This window comes from Moschus berezovskii, chromosome 16 (genome assembly GCF_049115385.1).
Source record: "Moschus berezovskii isolate FMDL1 chromosome 16, NW_MosBer_1.0, whole genome shotgun sequence".
NCBI classification, from domain to species: Eukaryota; Metazoa; Chordata; class Mammalia; order Artiodactyla; family Moschidae; genus Moschus; species Moschus berezovskii.
The window spans coordinates 76,585,324-76,606,603 of record NC_142475.1 but is presented as its reverse complement, the minus strand read 5'-3'; the positions used below and the strand labels follow the sequence as shown (position 1 = coordinate 76,606,603).

The 21,280-nt window shown below is 45.1% G+C and overlaps 2 protein-coding genes across 6 annotated transcripts in view; one reads left to right on the top strand and one right to left on the bottom strand.

Annotated features, from left to right (window-relative positions):
• Nucleotides 1-5,611, bottom strand: part of PLAG1 (PLAG1 zinc finger) — a 48,109-nt gene extending 42,498 nt beyond the window's left edge. For both annotated transcript variants that reach the window (XM_055432491.2, XM_055432492.2), the window contains exon 1: nt 5,448-5,611. The gene's annotated coding sequence lies outside the window, so the exon portion shown is untranslated. The remainder of the gene's footprint in view (nt 1-5,447) is intronic.
• A 460-nt stretch (nt 5,612-6,071) lies between these two features.
• On the top strand, nt 6,072-20,848 carry CHCHD7 (coiled-coil-helix-coiled-coil-helix domain containing 7). Of its 4 annotated transcripts, none has more exons than XM_088844463.1 (5): nt 6,140-6,172; nt 6,447-6,543; nt 9,259-9,328; nt 10,897-10,995; nt 11,139-11,948. In XM_088844463.1, the coding sequence occupies exons 3-5, from the start codon at nt 9,275-9,277 to the stop codon at nt 11,244-11,246; spliced, it is 261 nt and encodes an 86-aa protein (XP_088700589.1). In that variant the 5' UTR covers nt 6,140-6,172; nt 6,447-6,543; nt 9,259-9,274; the 3' UTR covers nt 11,247-11,948. The 4 variants fall into 4 exon arrangements, with proteins under 4 accessions (XP_088700590.1, XP_088700589.1, XP_055288059.1 ...); XM_088844465.1 differs by lacking the exons at nt 6,140-6,172; nt 6,447-6,543; nt 11,139-11,948 and adding exons at nt 7,313-7,433; nt 7,483-7,537; nt 11,955-20,848; XM_088844464.1 differs by lacking the exons at nt 6,447-6,543; nt 11,139-11,948 and adding an exon at nt 11,955-20,848 and having other exon boundaries at nt 6,072-6,172.
• Nucleotides 20,849-21,280: the final 432 nt, after the last annotated feature.

Below are 21,280 nucleotides of genomic sequence, written 5' to 3'. Positions count from 1 at the left end.
CTTTCTAACACATTTATATTTCTAGGTTTTCTATGTAGTTAGATTAGGAAAAAGTTTTCATTTAAAAAAAAACACAAGGAAACACTTCAAGCAAATTGCTCCTCCTATTAACCTAGGATACAACTGCCTAAATTCATTCATGCTACATAGGCATACCCATTTCTTGGGTTGCCATCTCAAATTCCCCCCACACACTGTGGTTAGTTTTAATGTCATGTCCCTGCAGTAACTCTGTTTACCATCCAAGGACTGTTCAATACGAACAATTTTAATGCAGTATCACACCACTTCACTTTTTAAAAATGAGATACTGTTTTCTAAAATCGGGATTTTGTTCTCTGATAAGCAATAAAAAAAAAAAGAACAAAAACCTGAACACTTGAACAACACACACCAGTGCATACACAAAATCAGAAAGCAAAAATACCAAAGCACCCTTGGTAGTTCCTCATCACCACATCCTTGTCAATATCACCCTGGAGGGAGGAGACAGAGACAGGTGGACATCCAGGGTAGAATGTAAACTACTGGGCACTAGGCCAAGCGATTTAAAACTAAAAATCAAATTATGCCCCTGCAATAACGTATACTAGGCTTTCATACATGTATATTTCTCACAACTTCAAATGTTAGTAACTACACATCAATACTTTCAGAAAAAGTTACAATGTAAAATTTTGCATTTAATTTCTCAAATTAAATTTGCTAATGAGATATAAAAGTTGCCCTGTTATAAAAAAAATGTAGTAATACAGTAGATGTCAGGTTCAGGCTTTTTCAAAAAAGAAAAAATTAGGTACTGAAATACACACAAAAGTAAAAATTAGTTACCTCCAAAGTGGTCTTATTGTAAAATGGCAAAGAATTTCCCTGCATGAATTCTAAAATCATAGTTAACTTTCAGTTCATCAATTCACTGTATCCTGACCTCACACTTATTTGTAAATACTTTCCCAAGGCTACCTAAACACTTACTAATTGGTTAAATATGCTGCCTACATTAATTCCTGTTACAATTAAAGAAATTAAGGGTCCATTTTTGCTCCTCTGCAGTGTCTGTTATATTTTCAAAGTATTTGATGTTTCAGATAAGGTGTTTATCAGGTTCTTAAAACAGTTAAAAAATGGCTCAAGGGACAATTTTTAGCCTTTTTACCTTGAACATATTCACTATCCTGGATTTTGTTGAACACATTCAGTTGTTCTTGCCTTCTTCTGAAACTCTTCCCTTACTCAACTAACTAAAGAATCTAAGATGTTATCAATATAGAGAGGAAAATTTCTATTTATTTCCTATACATTTGGAAACACATCAAAAAGAACAAGTATTCCAGATTGTGTAAGTAAAGTTACTCAGTAAAACTTTTTTCTTGGGTGTGTGTTTGTGTGTATATATGTGTGTGTAACAGGTAACTTTTCAGACATATTAATTTTCCAAAGAACAGGATTTTAAATAAAAAACATTAAAACATTCCTGGAAGGAACCAATATTTTGATTACACAGCTCAAGGGGCAAATGATTATCAAAACAAAACTTCAAAGACAGCTATAGATACATGTTTTAGTTCTCAAGCTTTTCAAATCTCAAAGACAGCAGCATTATATTTCATTCAGCAAAAAACAATTTAATCCTTAGAAAGGAAAATTTCCAGAATACCAAACCAAAATGTATATAGTGACAACCAGGATAATGTTAAAAACAAAGGAAAAAAAAGAACATCTCTGTATGATTTTAAAACACCAAGAGTACACTTACAACTTTGAAAATATATTGATAAAAACATATTCACTAATTTATTTAGCTATAAGATGTCTGTTTATTAAAATATTTAGATTATAATAAATATGCAGATGTTGAACTTTATCAGAATTAGCCCATATTTATAAATCATCTTCCACAGCAGCTAAATTCCTTATAGAATGTCTAATAGCAAAATTAGGCATATAAATTGCAAATAAGCATCTCCAGCTATGAGGCTTCTCTAATTCTACCTGAAATAAAGATTATGAGTATACAACAGCCTTATTTCTGTTAATTGGTACAATTTAATAGTAGCTTCAGAAAAAGGATGTTCAACAGGTAGTATTTCTTAGGCATTACAAAAGATCAGTACAATCAATTCAAATGAGTAATTATGCTATGTCCCAGCTAAATGAGACTCTCCAAGGAATTACAGGTTTTATACTTGTGTGCTCTGGGTGTATTTTTTGATTCAGACAAGTAGCCAGGTGTGTAAAAACCCAAACATGAAGGTTTCATACCACCTTTTGTGATATAGAAAAAAAAAAATCACAATACCAGCACTTTTATTTAGGATAACAATAAACTAATCATAATGTGAAGTATCCAAGCAAACTGAAAAACTCCATGGTCTCATGTAACTGGAAGAAATACTTTTCCTTCACATTTACAGAAACTGAATTTATTGATATTAGTAATGGGTTTGTCAAAGTGGCAACCATTCAAGATCTAAAAGTCTCACTTATTTTAAATCCATACTGAATTTGACTACTTATAGTCAATGTAACTGTCTCCAGCCAAACTACAATGAACATGTAGATAAATTTCAAAGGTTTTATAAGTATTAATGGCACCATGAATCCTCTGCAAAGATTACTTTTGGGGGGGGGGAGTTTCCCTTCTCCACTGACAGTTTAATCACTTTCCAATCAATTGTGATTTAATCATGGGATTAATTTTTTTAATGAGTTCTTAGAAAGTTGCAATTGCTTCCAAAATCAGAAACCACACTACACTGATGTAACTGCTACTATGGAGGTATTTACAGAAAGGTGCAGGTAAGAGTTCAGATGCGAACACAGGTTAACGTACACCAGACTTCAAAATAATAATTTGTTTGTACAGTATGGCCAGAAAAAATATTCTATATAAGAAGTCTAAAAATCCAGTCCTTATTTTAATCCATTTCTATAAATCATAAAAACAAAGGAAAATAGGCATCTATTCCAGAAACTTCATATACCTGTGGAAAATGGAACACAAGTAAATTCTATTCAAGGTGAACCTTAATGTCCAATAGAGTACAGCACACAACTTACATATTTTCAATTTTGAAAATATTGTGAAAATCTAAGCCATCAGAGTCAACAGTAGTTTATGATCAGTAAACATTTCCTGTTAAATAACACAAATAAATTCAACTTAAAAGATGCAAACTGGTAGGTCACAGGACTTTAAAACCTTTTCATTTCAGAGGCACAGAGTTACTGCACATGTATAGGATGGGGCTTTAAAATGGGTATGCGTAAACTTTTCCATGGTGTTGGTGTATGTGCTTTTTTTTTCCCTTAAAGAAATGCCTGCTGCTTACAGAGTAAAAGAATCTCCACCACTCTGTCTGCAGTTTTCAACCAGAAGTCCTCAGTGTACCTTAAGCCAAACTGAATATTAGGTATTTTACAGCTTTTACAAAATGGCTGTAAAATCATATTATGGGCATACACAGCTCTTTGATCTCACTGCACAGAATTCATAACTGTTCAATAATGCTATACCATTACACCACACACCTTAAACTATTTCCATTTTTCCACAATTCCTTCCAAAATCAGCTTCCAGAGCACAGCAATGTAACATGCAAAGTTCCTGGGAGGGCTTGTTACACAAAAGAACAGCTTGGAAACAAACTGATCTACACAATATCCATCTTCTGTTGAGCCTGCTTTAGCCCTCCTTTCCCTCCATCACTGCTAAAGGTGGGTGCGTTTGAGTCATGGAAAGAGGAGGCTCTTCCATCACCACACCCTCCCAGCACCTCTGCTGCTGGTCCTCACGCAGGGCTTCTGTTTAGGTGATGAAAAATCATAAGAAAAGAGAAGCTGTCCCTTTAAAATGCCCTGCTCTGTCCCACATCCCACGTGGAAACCAACATCAGCAGCACTTTCCCATTAACTTCACTGTGATGCAAGAGGCACCATCCTTTTCTATACATAAACCCAGAAAACCTCGGTTGGACATTCTATCCTGAGGATGAGCAGGTGAAGCAAACGTGTCAGGAGGCGAGCAGCTCAGTAAACTCCCCACCCCACCCCAAAAGGTGCTCCAGTCTTGCACACCAGCCTCTGTGTGCACCACCACCTCTCTACCCCTCCTCTGTAGAGCCTAGTTTAAAGAAAGGAGGGAGCTACCAACAAAACCTGAAGCATAAATGCGACGAAAATGCAATTCAAAGCCGAAAGGGTTTATTCTTCCAATCACACATATTAACTCTATTAAGAAAATGGCATCACTTTTTTTTTCCACCGGGGGGGGAGAAAAAAAACCCCGCAACGATCATTAAAACATAGTTATAAAATAGCAAATATAGTGTTTATCTTATGTCAGATCAGCCCACATTACCAATAAGTTTAGCAGTTTCTGCACTACCACCTCCCCCCCCCTCCCCCTCCTTCTCGAGCATCGGATTTTCACGTTTTCTCATTGTCGGTTGAGTTATAAAAGGCTTTTGCCCTTCGAAAGTTTTGAAAAAATAAATAAATATTAACTCCTTGGTCCCTGCAAAGTCAAAATGGACTTCAGGGGAAAGGCGGTTCATCCTTTTACCTTGAGCGAGAAAAGGGGGAGCATCCCGGATTTTTTGGGATTTTTTTGCGATTTTTAAAAAATTTTTATTTGGTTATATGCCTGAGTTCTCCCTCCATTTTGGTTGTTTATGATACTGACAACAAGCTGTCCCTGGTCTGTGCAGATCTCCTGCTTTCATTTAGCACCCCCCTCCCCCCCCGCAGCCACACACCCGGGGCTCACACCTCCTCGCAGACCCCGCACCCCGACCCCGACTCGCCCACCTGAGGAAAGGGCGAAAACAAATGCATTTCTCCAAAAAAGAAAAACCTCTTTTGAAAAAAGGGGCAAAGTTCCCCCCAAGTCACTCCAAGTGCCCCCCAAATATTGCCGACTGCGGGTTTCCGCCAGGCCCTTTGGGGACCCACCTTCCCCCGGGATGTTTTGGTAGAAAATGCGGAGAGTTTACTCTCAAAACCGAATTTATATTAATTTTTCCCTTATTTTTCGGGTCTCTAATGTCTTCCGCTCTCGCTGCTGCCGCTGCCGCTGTCACAATATTCGCAGCACCAGAGAGGAGGCGGAGGAGGAGGAAAACTTTTCAAACTTTCCAGACCCTGAATAAAGGGTTTTTTTTTTTTCCCACCGACCTCACCTTCGGGTCTCCAGCCGCATCGCCCCCTGCCCTGTCAGAAGCGACTTCGGGAGTCCCCGCACCCCCGCCCGATTATTTTTATTTTATTTTTTATTATTATTTTTCTCTCTGGGGTCCTGAGCAGGGGCTAAGAGCAGCACAAACTTTTTCCTCCTCCTTTCGCCGCCGCGGCTCCTCTGCCCCCTCAGCGAGTCCCATAATTTAAATAACCCTGATATTTCTCCCGCTAAACGCCTCTCCGCCGCCCCGGACCCCGGGAGAACTCACCGCGGGGCTTTAACATCCTCCCTCCGGCCCGTCCGCCGCCTTTACACCGCCCGCGGAATTTCTAATAATTTTTTTCTCATATTTCGGGCTGGACGCGGCGGGCCTGGAAATTGTTTCCTTACGCCTCTTTCCAGCAGCCATTGTAGTGTATGCGCTGCCCCTGCAGCCCAACTTGCAGCTGCCGCCGCCGCCGCCGCCGCCGCCGCCGACGTCGCGCCCACCGCCGCCTCCCCCGGCCCGCTTGGCCGCCGCCCCCGCCTCCCGCCGGCCCGCCCCCTGCCCCCGCCCGCCGCTGCGCCCGCCCCCCCCGCCCTGCCTCACGCGCTCCGCCCCGGGGCCGGCCACTGGGTGCCGCCGCCGCCGCAGCCGCTCGCTCCGATTGGCCCGCTGCGCCGCCCGTCAAGCCGAAGTGTTAAGAGGCGGGCCGCGGCGCGGGGGGCGCGGCGGGGCGGGGGCGGAGGCGGGGTCTCGAGCGCTGCCCCGCCCACTCCTCCCGTCTCGGCCCTCCTCCCGCCGGCTGGGGGCGGGGCGAGGCCCGCCCGCCCCCGCCGCGCCGGGCCCCGCTCGGCCGTCAGTCAGGCGGCGGGGCGCGCTGATTGGGTCGGCGGCCGCCGCGGAGCGGGGGCAGCACGTTGGGATGCGCGCTACTTAAGGCCCAGCTGCGTGAGCCATTGACGTGTTTGGAGCTGGAGACGGCCTGGGCGCTGGCGGAGCGGCCGCCCGAGGTGAGTGGTTTCCCCGCCCCCCCCCCACTCCCCCCCGCCTCCGCCTTTCCCTCCGCCGCGGCTGCAGGGCTGCGGGGAGAGACTGGCGCGCCCGGGCCGCCGCGGGATCCGCAGTCGCGTCTCCGGCGTGAAGCCGCCGCCACCAGGCCTCGCCTCGGCGCGGTCCTCTTACTGTTGCGCTTCCTCGTGGCAAGGCGGGTCTCCTCGGGCCGGGGGCGAGGGAGGTGCCCCGTGCCCGGGCACCCCCAGCCCTTCCTTCACCCTTACTTCTCAGCCTTTGGAGCGTATTGCCGCCCCACTCCCGCGCCCCCAGTTCCCTGCGTTTTTTTCGCCCCCTGCCCTCTTGGGGTGCCGTCGAAAGTGAGAGCAAGGTATGTTCACTTGCGCCCACCGCTCACGAGTTTGGACGGGCAGCTGTCGGGAGGCCGCGGACCTGGGGTTCGCCTCGTTCCGGGGTCTCCTCTCGGCTTCCCCGCCCCCTCCGCAAGGCCACCCAGACTTCCTGATCCGCCGCCTGCTCCCAGACGTACGTTGGAGGCTCGAATGCCTCGCGGGACGTGTTGCGGGTTCCCGACGGCTGCTCCTGCGGTGGGGAGGCCCGCAGCCCTGCCTGGGATCGGACAGCCTGGGAGCGCGGGCGGTGGTGGCGGCAGGGGGCCTTGGACGGGTCAGCAGCTTTCCCTTCCCTTGCAGAGTTGCTCCGAGTGGGGACGTGGAACCACTGGATGGAAAGTTAAGAAATACTTTTTAAAGCAGTTTGCCGTTTGCAAAAAGAGTTGAGAGCTTTTCCTCAAACGTGCTGTGCTTTTTTGAGCCCTCTCCCTCAGATCGTTGGTTTCTCTCTGACTGTTCTCTGCGGACAGAGCTTAGGCACGTTTGTTTGTTACCTTCAGAGAGTAAGTAGATGAGGCCTCCCAGCGGAACACCCGCTTTCAGACCCGCTCCTCACTGTAAACTGATATTTCCTCTTCATTTCCAGTTATTACATGTGGATTCGTGCAGAGCAGGTGACAGTCGGAAATCCAAACTTATATTGACTGGTATTTAGAACCCAGAAGGGAAAGGAAAGGAACGGTGAATAAACTGCAGCAAACCTAATTCGGTATATATGATGTTACCTAGGTGGTGTGGTTTTTAAAGAATTTTTATCCGAAGATGGTGATAAAAAGTAGAACACTTTCATGGAAGGGGGGCAACCTGAGTTCAGTCTGCGTCCGATCATTGTTGAGGTTACATCCAAGGAGTGTGAACAGCGAAGGACACATGTAGACAAGAAAGCAGTGAGTTCATTTTGTGCCCTCACCTGTCTTAGGAAGAAGTCAAGCCTGCAAAGGAATTGTGTTCGGGAGAGGAAGAAGCTTCTAGGTACAGTTGAACAGCATCTTGAATTTTCTTCCTGACAAGAGATTTCTGTTAGCTAGGTGTACTCATATTGGTCAATGAAGATGATAAAATAGAAGGATTACTTACTGAAAGGACCCGGAATGGTCCTTTTCCATCCTTCTTTGCAAAGGTTATCCCCTTTAGCTTGGACATACAGATCTTGTAAAAGAGAAAGGGAACTAGTTGACTCACGATCCTAGAATATCTCCACTTTTCAGGAGCTTATGGGGGTTTGATTGTTTTTCCTGAATGTACTTTATTTCTTTTAACATGGCTCATGTTTTTTGGTGGTCCCATCTTGGGGAAGGAAAGTAGAAACCGTTTTGTACGAGAGTTCAGAGCTCTGTCTAGTTACACTGACGCAGTTTTTTATTTATTGGTGCTTTGGGTAGGTCATCCTGCATTATTTGCTGTTTTCTTTGATCTTTCGGTAAAAGACAGTTAAGCTAGAGCGAGATTCAGGAGTAAGTTCCATAAAGTTAGCACAGAGCATTTAAAAATACTTGTGGGTTCCTCATTGATATATGCCAATATGTTGGAATAAAGAATTGCGTTTAATAAGTAGTTGAGTTTTTTTAAAAAAATTATCTTTTAGTTCATTTCTATGATGTGTCTTTGAAGTTAACAGGCATACCAATTTCCGTTAGATTCATTGGAGAGGGCAGTTGTCCTGGGATATAGGTGACGTACTTGTTATAAGAGTATATGATTTGATTTGGAATGCTTAATTGGCTCTTAGAGAACTGTGATCATCTTTAGTTGATAAAGGCACTTTAGTACTTTAGTTGACAAACACTTTTGCTAAAGTTGGGTGGTACTAAATTATTCCACCCTTATTTTGTGTGCTAATCAGTGTATAATAAGGAAGTAATCATTAGAGTGCATGCTGTATTTTTGTTGTTCAGTTCAGTAGCTCAGTCGTGTCCGACTCTTTGCGACCCCATGAATCACAGCACGCCAGGCCTCCCTGTCCATCACCAACTCCTGGAGTTCACTCAAACTCATGTCCATTGAGTCGGTGATGCCATCCAGCCATCTCATTCTCTGTTGTCCCCGTCTCCTCCCACCCCCAATCCCTCCCAGCATCAGAGTCTTTTCCAGTGAGTCAGCTCGTCGCATGAGGTGGCCAAAGTATTGGAGTTTCAGCTTTAGCATCAGTCCTTGTTAATACATTTAATTGCTAGTCTATAGATATTGTTGTCTTTTAGTCACTGAAAGTCAGTCTGACTCTGCGACCTCATAGACTGTAGCCCACCAGGCTCCTCTATCCATGGAATTCTTCAGGCAAGAATACGGGAGTGGGTTGTGAGTACCACCTCCAGGGGATCTTCCCAACCCAGGGATAGAACTCTTGCCTCCTGCATTGGCTGGTGGATTCTTTACCACTGAGTCACCTTTAAAAATAGGAGTAAACTAAAACAATTTTATCGGAACTATCTTTTTCTCTGAACATCGTAGTCAGATTTCAGTAGAGGCACTTAAACAGTTTAAACAAGGCCTTTGTGTGTGCTGAGGCATGAGTCAGTGTAGAGGAGAATCACATCCAAGTCTTCATTCTGAAAATACAGAGAGCGTGTGAGTTCCTCACTAGAAAATCTTTATGCCAGAGTTAACCTTTCAGGTACTGTACTTGGCGGAGTTAATGAGGCTTAACTGACTTGTGTGTCATCCACTGTGTTACCCTTCCCAACCTCTGCCTGCAGGGAGAAGACACTTAGGATGCCCATGGTGACACGGAGGCTGAGGGATCCTGACATAAACCCTTGCTTGTCGGTAAGCTGGTTGGCTTTGAATTGTCACAAGTATTAAGATGGAAAAATAAGCGTCTTCTGATTTTGTGGGCATCAGTTTTCTGCAATTCTTGAATAAAGTTATTCCTGTACAAGAAACATTCATGGCCTGCATATCTTTATTTCACAAGAGCATTTTTAGATATTCATCATTTAGTTGACAAAGACTCGTCTCTTGCAAGTTTCCCTAATTGTAGAGCATATGAACTTTTAGTTATCACTCTTAACACTGGACCAGCATGTGCAACCCTGAGGAAATTCTCGAGTCCAAACACGCAAAGTTGGAAAGTAGGTATTTTTAAATGGTTCCTGAAGTTTATGTTTTTATAGCAATGATTTCATCATGTCCCTGAGACCACCTCGCTTAGAGTGAAGGGCTGATAACTGAGTGAGAGTATTTAAAGCCCGAAGGTTTTTACAATGGTATCATGTAAACCATTTTGTTGTTGTAATAAGCTTTTATTGGCATTTATTTGGTACAATCAGCAGTACTGGTGGTGGTGTCATCCTTGAATAAGGCAGCCATTGGACTGTGCTGTGAAAATTGTATTTCCTGATACATAATGCATTTTCCAAATATACACATTTGTTAAATATTTGGCTTGGAGTATTGGCTTTGTTCTACTTGAAATCTGTTTTCAGCAGCTTTCCTAAGTTGCTTTAGATAAACCATGTTTCTCAGATCTGTGAAGCAAATTACTTGCCCTTAATTTAAAGTTTTCCTTTAGATGACTTCTCAGAATCATGCCTTTCACTTTGAAGTTTGTTATCGAATCTACTTCCAGTTCAAACAGCTAAACTTTAATTCCCAAATGGCAGCTACCCTCCTTTGAACTTGTGTGGCTTACTTCAGTTTTGAAGTGATATTAATGATACCTATTAAAATTACTGACATAATAGTGTATTTACTTGGGTAATGGAGTGAATGATAGCCAAGTATACATTGAGATGAATGTCGTTACTTTAATTTACCTTTTTGTAGACCAGTCATTAGCTGTTTACTTAGGGTCTCGAAACCACCTTGACATCAAATGTTCAAGTCCGGGTTAGAACTTGGAGGAGCAGGGAGCTGCCCTCTGAGTCAGGAGATGGCGTTTGGCTTCTGCTGTGCAGCAGTGAATTTTTTTTTTTCTTTTGGCCCTGCTGTGCAGTCAGTTCCCCAACCAGGGATTAAATCTAGGCCCCTGGGAGTGAAAGTGCTGAGCCCTAACCCTGGACCCGCAGAAAGCTCCCTGCAGTCATGACTGAGCACATCGAAGTTGAACCTTGCCTCAGCCTCCTCGATAAGTGGTTACTGACTGATCTCATTCAGTGCTTCGACTCAAATTCCTGTGAATCAGATACAGAGAAAACTGACCCCAACTATGGAGAGGAAGGTGTTGGCCTTGAGCACAATGGATGCTGGGATAGTTGGAAAGCTAATTCCGTTTTGAAACTATCTCCAGTTATTTGCTTGGGCGGTGGGGGGGTGGGAGTGCAGCTTCAGAAGTGTGTATCTGTTTTTTAGATGCGACTCTGCCTCCTAAATGCTGCCTGTCTTACATATTTAAGGAATCGGATGCATCTACCAGATGCATGGCTGAAAACAGCTATGACAAGGAGAGCTGCTCCTCTCACTTCTTGAAGTATAAGAACTGCCGGAAGTTCTGGGTAAGCTTGGCTCGGTCACCTTTGTCAGAACTCATCTGTTATGCGTGAGTCTGAAGCCTGAGGTTTGTCAGAACCCACCACCCTTCATTAGTGATGGCTGTGGGAAGCCCACCTTTCTGACCACATCCGCTGTGTGCCCTTAGGACCCTTGGGCACTCTCGATGGGTGCCTCACCCCCTGTCACTTGTGAAGATTCAGCTCCAACCGAGGTAGGTCTTCCTACGTGGATTGGTATCTTGCCATCATGTTAGTTTTCTAGAGGTGGATAGAATGGTGGGCTTGCCCTGTCACCACATGTATCCGGCTTCTTTTTCCACCTCCTCCCCCACCACCGCCCATGGTCCCCATTTTCTCATATATATTGTCATTTCTGCTTCTCTGAGCACTGACTCCAGTGATTTCCTTTCCGTCGGCTCACTTGTCACCTGTTGGCTCCTTTGGGCAGTTCCTGAGCTCTTGGTGGGCTATACTCCTGGGCTGGTAGTTCAACACTGTATCCCCATCCTAGTAACAGGGGACGTATTATTCCGGTGGGAATAATGGGGCTTCCCTGGAGGCACAGTAGTAGAGAACCTACCTGCAATGCAGGAGATGGGGGTTTGATCCCTGGGTCGGGAAGATCCCCTGGAGAAGGAAGTGACAACCCACTCCAGTATTCTTGCCTAGGAAATCCCATGGACAGAGGAGCCTGGAGGACTACAGTCCATGGGGTTGCAAAGCAGTCAGACAGGACTTGGCAACTAAACTACCACCACCACCAAGGGAATAATCACTTCTGTTTAATGGATAATAATCTCAAAACATTATCTAGAGTCCTAGAATTTATCTTCTGTTTTTTTTTTTTTGTAACCTGCCCTTTTATGTTTCCTTTTAGAAGACGCAGTACCTGATTACTGGCAATTGACTGGCATTTAGTATATGACTGATTCTAGTTTCTTCTCTTTTGTACATACTCGCAGAACTCTGTCATGATCCAGAGAAGACAAAACGGAGTGAAGCCGCCCATGCCCACAGCAGCAGAGAGAGACGAGATCTTAGGAGCGTTGGGGAAGATGCCCTATTGAGTGTTTGCATTAAAATTATTTATTTAACTTAGGAACAGATAAATATTTTTAATAAGTGATTACTGCGTCTTCATGACTTTTCAGGCCTTACCCAGACATATCTCGGATTCCTCACAGGACGCCTTACGTCCTCCACTTCTGCTCTCAGTGCCATGATGAGAGCGGGCCACCCCAGCTCTGCAACATTCCTGACTTCACAAGACTTGCTGAAGGCAAGGGGGCCTTAGGAACAGCTCAGTGGAGAGTTGCGCTTTTCCGCTGGGTCTCGAGAGAAGTAAGATGTGAACAAGGGAGGGATTAATGGGGGTGAAAGGGAGGCAGTGTCTCCAAGGAAGGGAAGTGACGTGCGTGACAGCGAGACGGGGTGGGCTGGAGCCACGTGTGGAGAGCAGTGTGTGGACTGCCCCTGGAGGGGAGGTGGGGAGAAGGCTGGATGGCAAGTCCAGGGTGGGTACTGATGGGCCTCTGTCCCAGGCATGTTACTCAGGTCTCTGCCCTGACCTCACTCATGTACCTTGATTTAAAAAGCCTTGGGGAGGCACAGGTGTCTTTAAATGACTTACAGAGAACTGGTTTTCTTTATGTTTACTTAAGGATGGGCTTGGTCAAGGATTCTGAGACTGAAGTCTGTGGTTACTGGACAGCCTGCTAAAGAAAAGGTGGTGCTGTCAGAGGTGGGGTTTCACCTGCAGGATAAGATGGACAAGGAGGGACTGGGGTTCGTCAGGTGATCGCAACACAGGATGAGGCTGGAGCTGAGCTTCATTTTATGATATAAAAGCAAGAATATTCAGTATCATGACTGGGGTGGGGTTGTAAAGCAGCTCTCCAACTCGCTGCCTTTTAAAATCCAGGGTCTTTCATTTACAGGATTGCTTTGTAAAAGACACATTATTTGATCAAATATCATGTGTGCAGAAAGTGAAAACAGTTTGTGTCCCTTCTCTTCATCTGGTCCTACTGCAGGAGTATTACAGCGGCCGCTGACACAACTGTCCGGCTCATTGGTCCTAGTCCAAAATCCAGGTCAGAGGTTTTTAAACTATGGAACCTTTATTTTCAAATGTGATTCTATTTGAATAAAAGGTAGAATTGTTTCAGAAATTCTTTGATTTGTAATGATTGCTGTAAAATTGATGCTGACAAGAAATGAATACTTACTGTGTAAGAAACATTTCAGTACTTCTAGGCTTATTTAAGAGTGGAATTTTAATGTTACCTTTTTAAATGTACATACCAATATCCACATTTATTTGTCCTGGCCTAGCTCTTTTTATTTTTAAATAGCAGGTTTATCAACGTGCAATTTGTATACCATGTAAATCATTTGTTTAAAGTGTACGGTGCACTGGTTTTCATTAATAGTTTATTGACAAAATTGTCATCCATCCCCACAATTGATTTTAGGAGGCATCACCCCAGAAAGAAAGCCTGTACCTATTAGCACTCTTGGTCTGCTCCTAACACACACCATCCTTCGTCCCCACCTCACATCCCCAACACTCCGGCACCCGCTCACCTACTTTCTGTCTCTAGGATTGCCTGCTCTGGACGTTTCCATAGATGGAATCACGTACCTTGTGATCTTTGGTGACTGGTTTCTTTCACTCAACCTCCTGTTGTCAAGGTTCAGTCCCATTGCTTGTATCAGTGCTTCAATCCTTTTGTTGCTGACAGAGCTTCCATTGTGTGAATATACCACACTTTATTTATACGTTCATCAGTTGACAGGCATTTGGGTTGTTTGTGTTATTGGCTGTTTTATGAGGTGTGTTGCTCCTTGAAACTTGTGTGTACAAGTTTTTGCATAGACAGCGTCTTTTTGGATATATGCCCAGCAGTTGAACTGGTGTGACCATACTGTGTCATGTGGTAAGTACATTTAGTCTTTTGAAGAGCCAACATGTTTTCCAGAGTGGCAGCACCACTTGACAGTATATGAGAGTTCCAGTTTGTTCACATGCTCATTAACATTTATTGTAATACCCGCCTTTGATGACAGCCATCCTAGAAGGCCTGAGCTGGTATCTCATTGTGGTTTTGATTTGCATTTTCCTGATGGCTGATGATGCTGAGCATCTTTTCACATGCATATTGGCCACTTAGAGATTCTCTTTGGAGAAATGTTTGCCCAGATCCTTTGCCCATTTTTAAATTGGGTTGTGTATCTTTATCACTGCCAGAGTCCTTTACACACAGTAGATACACGTCCCTGATAAAATACATGGTTTGTAAATTTTATCTCCCATTCTGAATATGTTGTGTTTGCACTTCATGGTGTCTTTTGAAACACAGAAGCTTTTCATTTTGATGTTGTCTAGTTTGTGGTGGTGGTTGTAGCTTTTGGTGTCTACAAAAAAGTCCAAAGGTTAACATCTGTATTTCTTCTAAGAGCTGCATATTTGTAGTTACCCAGAAGCTCTTGAAGGACGGAAGCAATGTCATCCACTATAATGGACATAGCAATGTCAACTACTCCAAGAAGCAGCTCTGTCCATAATACCTCCCTAGGAAGCTTCTAGTGTATAATAAATGATCAACAGCTGTGTATGTGTTTAGGGAGAGCAGGCTTTTAAAATTGAACACATTGGAAAACACGGCAGATTCAAACGATGTGAACAGGTATACAATGTAGATAAATCTGCCTGGAAGCAGCCAATGTTAGGGATTTTCAAGGTCTTGCATGCAAGTACAGGCACATCTGGTGCTTCCCAGGTGACTCAGTGGCACAGGTTCTATCCCTGGGTCAGGAAGATCCCCTGGAGAAGGAAATGGCAACCCACTCCAGTATTCTTGCCTGGCAAGTCCCATGGACACAGGAGCCTGGCAGGCCTGTAGTCTGTGGGGTCGCAAAAGAGTTGGACACAACTTAGCAACTAAACAGCAGGTATTGCTGTATATTTATTTGGTTTGCAAAAAAGGAACATGGTAGTGTGTGAGTGGAGGTGCTTGGCCTTTTCCACTGAGCAGTGTAGTTTGGAATAGTTCTGCATGGCCGGTTTCAGGTCCACTGTAGGTCTGTCTTTGTGAGATGCTAGGTCATGGACCCATTTCCCACAGATGGATTCCTTCCCTCTTAGAAGTAATGTCAGCTGTGGTGCTTTGCTGCTTCTGTCTTTATCTATATGCTGCATTTCTAAGAGTGAAATTTCTAGGCTGAAGGTTTCAGTAGTTTGAATTTTGTAGTTATTCCTTCCCCCAGGAAGCACACCTTCACAGTCCTGGATGAAAAACCTGTGAGTCCTTCCTTGTTTCTCAGGCTCTCATTCCCACTGGGCACTTTAAAATTTCCATCCTTATCATTGACGAGTGAAAAATAAATACTCATTTCCTTTGTCCATTTTTTTTTTTTCTAATTAGATTGTTGCTGTGAACTGGTTGGGGAATGCTTGGTTTGGTAAGAAAATTTATTAATACCTCTTTGTCATATATATTCTGTGTATTTTTCCCAGTTTGTCTTTTAACTTTTTATTTTCATTTTGGAGACACATTTTATATTTTAAGGTAATTAAATGGATCAGTCTTTTTGCTTATGGTTTCTGCTGCTCAGTAAGTACTAAATGAATCCAGCTGCAAGCACTGCAGATTGGTTCTACTCCTGTTGCTGCTGCTGCTAAGTCACTTCAGTCGTGTCCGACTCTGTGCAACCCCATAGACGGCCTCCTACCAGGCTCCCCCGTCCCTGGGATTCTCCAGGCAAGAACACTGGAGTGGGTTGCCATTTCCTTCTCCAATGCATGAAAGTGAAGTCGCTCAGTCGTGTCTGACTCTTAGCGAGCTCATGGACTGCAGCCTACCAGGCTCCTCCGTCCATGGGATTTTCCAGGCAAGAGTACTGTAGTGGGGTGCCGTTGCCTTCTCCGATTCTACTCCTGGGTCTTAGCAAAAGCCTTAGCAAAGTGCCCACAGTGTGCAGAGCGCTGGGGTAACCATTGGGAGGAGCAAGGCACCACCGGCCTCAGGAGACTTTGAGATGCTCCCTGGACGATGGGCTCTGGAGGGACAGAAGCAAGCTTCCCAGAAGGTGAGTGGCTTTGACAGACACATCGTCTTATTGGCTGAAAGAGTAGATGAAGGCAGTGGCAGGGGCTGTGGACAGGTGGCTTAGGATCACATTGTGTGTGGCCTTGAAGGCTGTTCCAAGGACTTAAACTTGACTCTGTACAGAAAGGAAAGCTCTGCATGGTTCTGAGATAAAGAAGGTCAAGTCAACACACTTGACTTGTGTGTTGAGAAGGGTAATTGTGGAGACGCTGAGTCAGAGGTTATGGTGATGGTCCAGGATCCCTTCTACCATCTACACTGTCTCCCGCAGGAATCCTGGTTTGCTTCAGGCCCTCCTCGGTATTGCAGCCCAGAGAACCTTCCCCAAACGGAAACCCAGTGACCCTCCTCCTTGAACTTCCTGAGACCTGCCGTCACCTTAGGGTAAACATCCACATTCCCTCCTCACCTTTACACAGTCCTGGCCATCCAGTGCCATGTGTAAAGGGTGCAGGCTTGAGCAGGGTGGGGAGGGTGTGTTTTTGGACACAGAAGACCCAAGCTCTGTCCTCAGGGCCCTAGACTTCAGGGAGGTAGACAGACAGGTACACAGCTGCCTCCTTTCAGACACGGGGTCTCCTGCACCCATGCAGCTCCCTGAGCGACCTAGTCCTCCCAGTGGAGCGCCCCGGCCTCCTGGGCTGCAGTCAGATCTCCCCTGACCTTCAGCCCTTGGCTGTCTCTGCAGCCTCCGTACCACCTTATCGGAGCCCATCTCACTCCCTAACCCCCAACTCCATGGTGGCTCTCACTTTGTGAGTTCACATAGTCAGATGTGGTAGAACCTGGAAAATAAAGTCACCTGTGTATGCTCAGTCGTGTCCGACCCTTTGCAGCCCCGTGGACTGAAGCCCACCAGTCTCCTCTGCCCATGGAAATTTTCAGGCAAGAATCCTGGAGTGGGTTGCCATTTCCTTCTCCAGGGTATCTTCCTGACCTAGGGATCAAACCCAAGTCCCTTGCATCGCCTGCATTGGCAGGGAGATTCTTTACCACCAGTGCCACCTGAACCGACTTTTAACTTTTCACCTTTTTATATTTTGTAGAAGAGTAGTAAGTGTGAAATGCTCTATTCTGAAAAGGAGATTGAATGAGGTGAACTGGTTCTGGTCTGCAGTTACAACCCCAGAAACGGCTTTCATGGACAGGCACCCGCATCAGGAGCAAATGTGCTTGACACCTGAGGTGGTGAGGTGGCCGCTGTGGCACCCTGTCCCCAAGCAAGTGACTCTTTCAGGGCCACCAGGCTCTTCCTCTTCCCTGGATGGAGCTGTTGTACAACCAAATGTCAAGTCCACATCTGAACACCTGCTTGCTTCTAGGAGATCTCCTGGCTTACATTCTGCAAACCTGCTGGCCTATAGGACCAGCCCCACTTACAAACATTCCCTTGGGCTGTGCACTCAGATTCACTGTGTTTCATCACTGTTTATTTTTCTCTTCTCAAAATTTTATTTATTTTGGCCACACCATGCGGCACGTAGGATCTAAGTTGTGGCATGTGAGATCTTGTTCCCCAACCAGGGATCGAACCTTGGCCTCCCTACATTAGGAGGCAGATTCTTAACCACTGGACCACCAGGGGCATCCCCTCGTTGCTGTGTTTAGAGACCACAGATAAGTTAGTTTGATACCAACTCGGACTCCTCCACCAGTCCTGATCGTCGTCCTGGAGAAAGAAGAGAATCAGGGTGGGCTCTACCTGTCATCAGGGTGGGTGGGGAGAAGGAGGGGCAAGTATAGGGTGTTGAGACGGGAGTAGGGGGTGGGGGTTGAGGAGGAGAGAGTGACCTGCCCGGTGTGGTGAACACTGAGGGAAAAGGTTCGCAGTGAAAATAAAGGTTCCAACAGCAGAAATCCACATAATACCCAGAAGCCAGACCCAAACTTGTGAAAACGGCACTGCATTTGGGGTCAGTTCCCAGAACTGATTTCAGGCTATGCCACTTGCTGCCATTACAACTTGAGCAAACCACTGACTCTTCAAAGCCTTTCTTCCTGGGAATAAGTCTTTTTAAAATGCCATAACTTCCTGTAGGGTGTCCCACAGCAGGTTTCATGTATGGCATGCAAGTAAGTATTAATATTTCAAATGCATTGATGATAGTGGATTTATAGGTAATCAGTGGAAGCCTGGCTAATTCTTGGTCCACTCTGAAAACTATATCAACTACAACAGTCTTCTTACTTGACCCCCTAAACCCATCTCTGCTGGAGAAGATTGCAAGAAGTCAAACTCTGTTTCATTTACTCCTTCACTTCTATAGTTTTATTATATAATTTGGTCCAGAATGTTGTCCTTATAGGTTACTTCTCACACGCTATTGTTCAGTCACTCAATCATGTCCAACTCTGTGCCACCATGGACTGTAGCATGTCAGGCTTCCCTGTCCTTCAGCATTTCCTGGCATTTGCTCAGATTCACGTCCTTTAAATTGGTGATGCCATCCAACCATCTCATCCTCTGTTGTCCCCTTTGCCCTCCATCTTTTCCAGCATCAGGGTCTTCTCCAGTTAGTCGACTCTTCAGATCACGTACTCAGAGCACTGGTGGTTCAACTTCGCACTCTACGCCCCCATCCTAATTGCTTCGTGTATACCCGAAACCTCTGATAAGCAAGAACAAGTGAAAAACTTCATTTTGGGGTGGGGGGCGTATTATAAGAACAAGCTATTTACCACCACATCAGTCAGAAGTTTACTGTGCCTCTGTGCTTAGGGTCTGAACTGCATAAACAGAGCTGACTGGTCCTTCTGCTTGAGGCTGGGAGCATTCTGCTGCTCCGTTTGCAAAGTCATCCTCTGCTCCGTTGAGGCGCAGACTTGTGGTGGGTCAGCTCTGCTTCACACCAGTCCTTGCCCTGTTCCAGAAGTAACTGCCTGCCACCTGTACCCTCCCAGTGCCTGCGCACCCCATGCAGCACCAGTCTACTCAATCTGCAACCAGATGCATGTTCTGTCATGTGCCCAGTTGTAAACCTAGGTTGTCCCTATTACATCTTGTGCAAAACTGCAGAACGAGGGGCTGTCCTGACACTTCTGTTTGTGTGGCACTTTGCAGTTTTGAAGGCAGTGTCAGAAATGTCCTATTAATCTCACAGCCCACCCGTGGGAAGCCAGGTGTCTTCCTGGGTCACAGATTAAAGAGCAAAACTTGTACTCTATAAGCTGTGCTCCATGCAAATACCGCACGTCTCTGACTTTCACGTTTCACACTCTGCATTGACACGGCCTCAGCATTTTATTTTCTTCGCAGCTCCTGACTGCCTAGTGTTCCAGTTACTATTCATTTCATCATTTAATACTTACTGAGTCTACACAAATAAAAGGCTTCCACATGGGATGTAAAATTGAATAAGGATTTATATGAGTAAATTTACAAGTTAGTGTGTGTGACCGTGTGACTGACTCTTCACCAAACCTCTAAGAAATCTCTTCAAGTGCTTGGCCCTGGGTGCCCCGTCACCATGCCTGTGTCTTCTGCTCCAGAGATGTCAGAGGAACATGACATCGATATGATGACCACGCTGTTTGACGTGAAGAGCAAGGAAGAGGAAGGCCAAGGTCTGGGTCATCTGCAGAGACTCTCCTGGATAAAAAGGTGGACTTTGTCAATCTGGTGTGCCGAAGTGCTTCCTGACACACACCCAGGCTTCTTAGAGACTTGGGGACTCATGGCTGGGGCGGGGGTGTTTCCACTTTGCGGTTCATGGGCTTGGCAGCTGGAGCTGTCATCTCGTCTCCCTTGAAACATGGATGATATCCTGTAGAACCGCATTCCAGACCCTTGACAGCTTCTGTATGTAATTCCCACTTTTGAAACATGTCTTTCACAAGCTCTATGGACTACATTTCTTGGGAAAACAAGACCCAACAATGCAAACAGCAGCACACCCTACCTGGTCGCTGCTCCTGAGTTTTGTTTCTGGTGGGGGCATGACTCCAGCCCCTCATGACACAAGAGGGCTCAGAGCAGTGTCTGGGTCACTTACCTGTATCTCTTCGGAAGCCCCTTTATTTATCCTTTCGGGATGGGCGTGGGGAGAAGATGTAGAAAGCGGAGGAAATAAGGGATAGGACGGGAGGGGTGCGGCTGGTGATTGAAGGTAAGGGCAACCCTACTTCCTAGCTGTCCTAAGCAGTGGGCTCTGGATAATTGCTTCGATGTAGAAGTCTCAGTTTTGCAACTGTGAAATGCCAACATTTTACAGTTAATGAGGTCCAGGAGTCAGATGATGGCTGTCGAAAACTTAGCATGGTAACTGGACCATAGGAAGCACTGATAAATCTCCCTTATTTTTATTCTGTGTCCCTCCCTTTTGAGGAGAAGGAAAAGCAAAATATACCCATGAACTCTCCATTCCAGGAGATTAAATTTTGAAAGTCAGAGATCTTAGACTTTGTTTTCTCTTCACTAGACTAGTCTTTAGATCAGTACCACTTCCTTCCATGTTGTTGAGCTTGTCATCTCAAAAACAGTATCCTGGTCTTGAGTAAGAGTTCCTTGGTGCTGAGTGATTGCAAAACTAATTATAGTAATTCTACTATCTGGGTATCTCTAAGGGGGAGGGCCAGCTGCGCAAGATTGTATGATTTGGCACTAGTAATCCTCCAGAAGACAGTAGCATATTTGCAAAGATAGACAATTATGTTAACTTGAAGAGGTTTTTTTCCGGAAATGTTTATGATTCTGAAATTTTGAGTGCTTCTCTGAACAATAAATAATGGGATGGATTTAATTAGAAGCGGTAAATGACTGCGAGAGAATGCATTTCCTATTGAAGCATGGGGTTCTTTGGAGAATAGAGTCAGACTGGACCAAGGAATTGGTGGAGGAGCCTGGTAGGCTGCAGTCCATGGGGTCGCTAAGGGTCGGACACGACTGAGCAACTTCACTTTCACTTTTCACTTTCACACATTGGAGAAGGAAATGGCAACCCACTCCAGTGTTCTTGCCTGGAGAATCCCAGGGACGAGGGAGCCTGGTGGGCTTCCGTCTATGGGGTCGCACAGAGTCGGACAAGGCTGAAGTGACTTAGCAGCAGCAGCAGCAGATTAAATAAATTTCTGGTTTACAGTTGTGAGAGGAGGTAAACAGAAAAAAGAATGGCCAAGTTTTAAAATTTTGCTGAAGCTTTGTATGTGGAGATGAGGAAATTAAGCAAGGAAAAGATTTA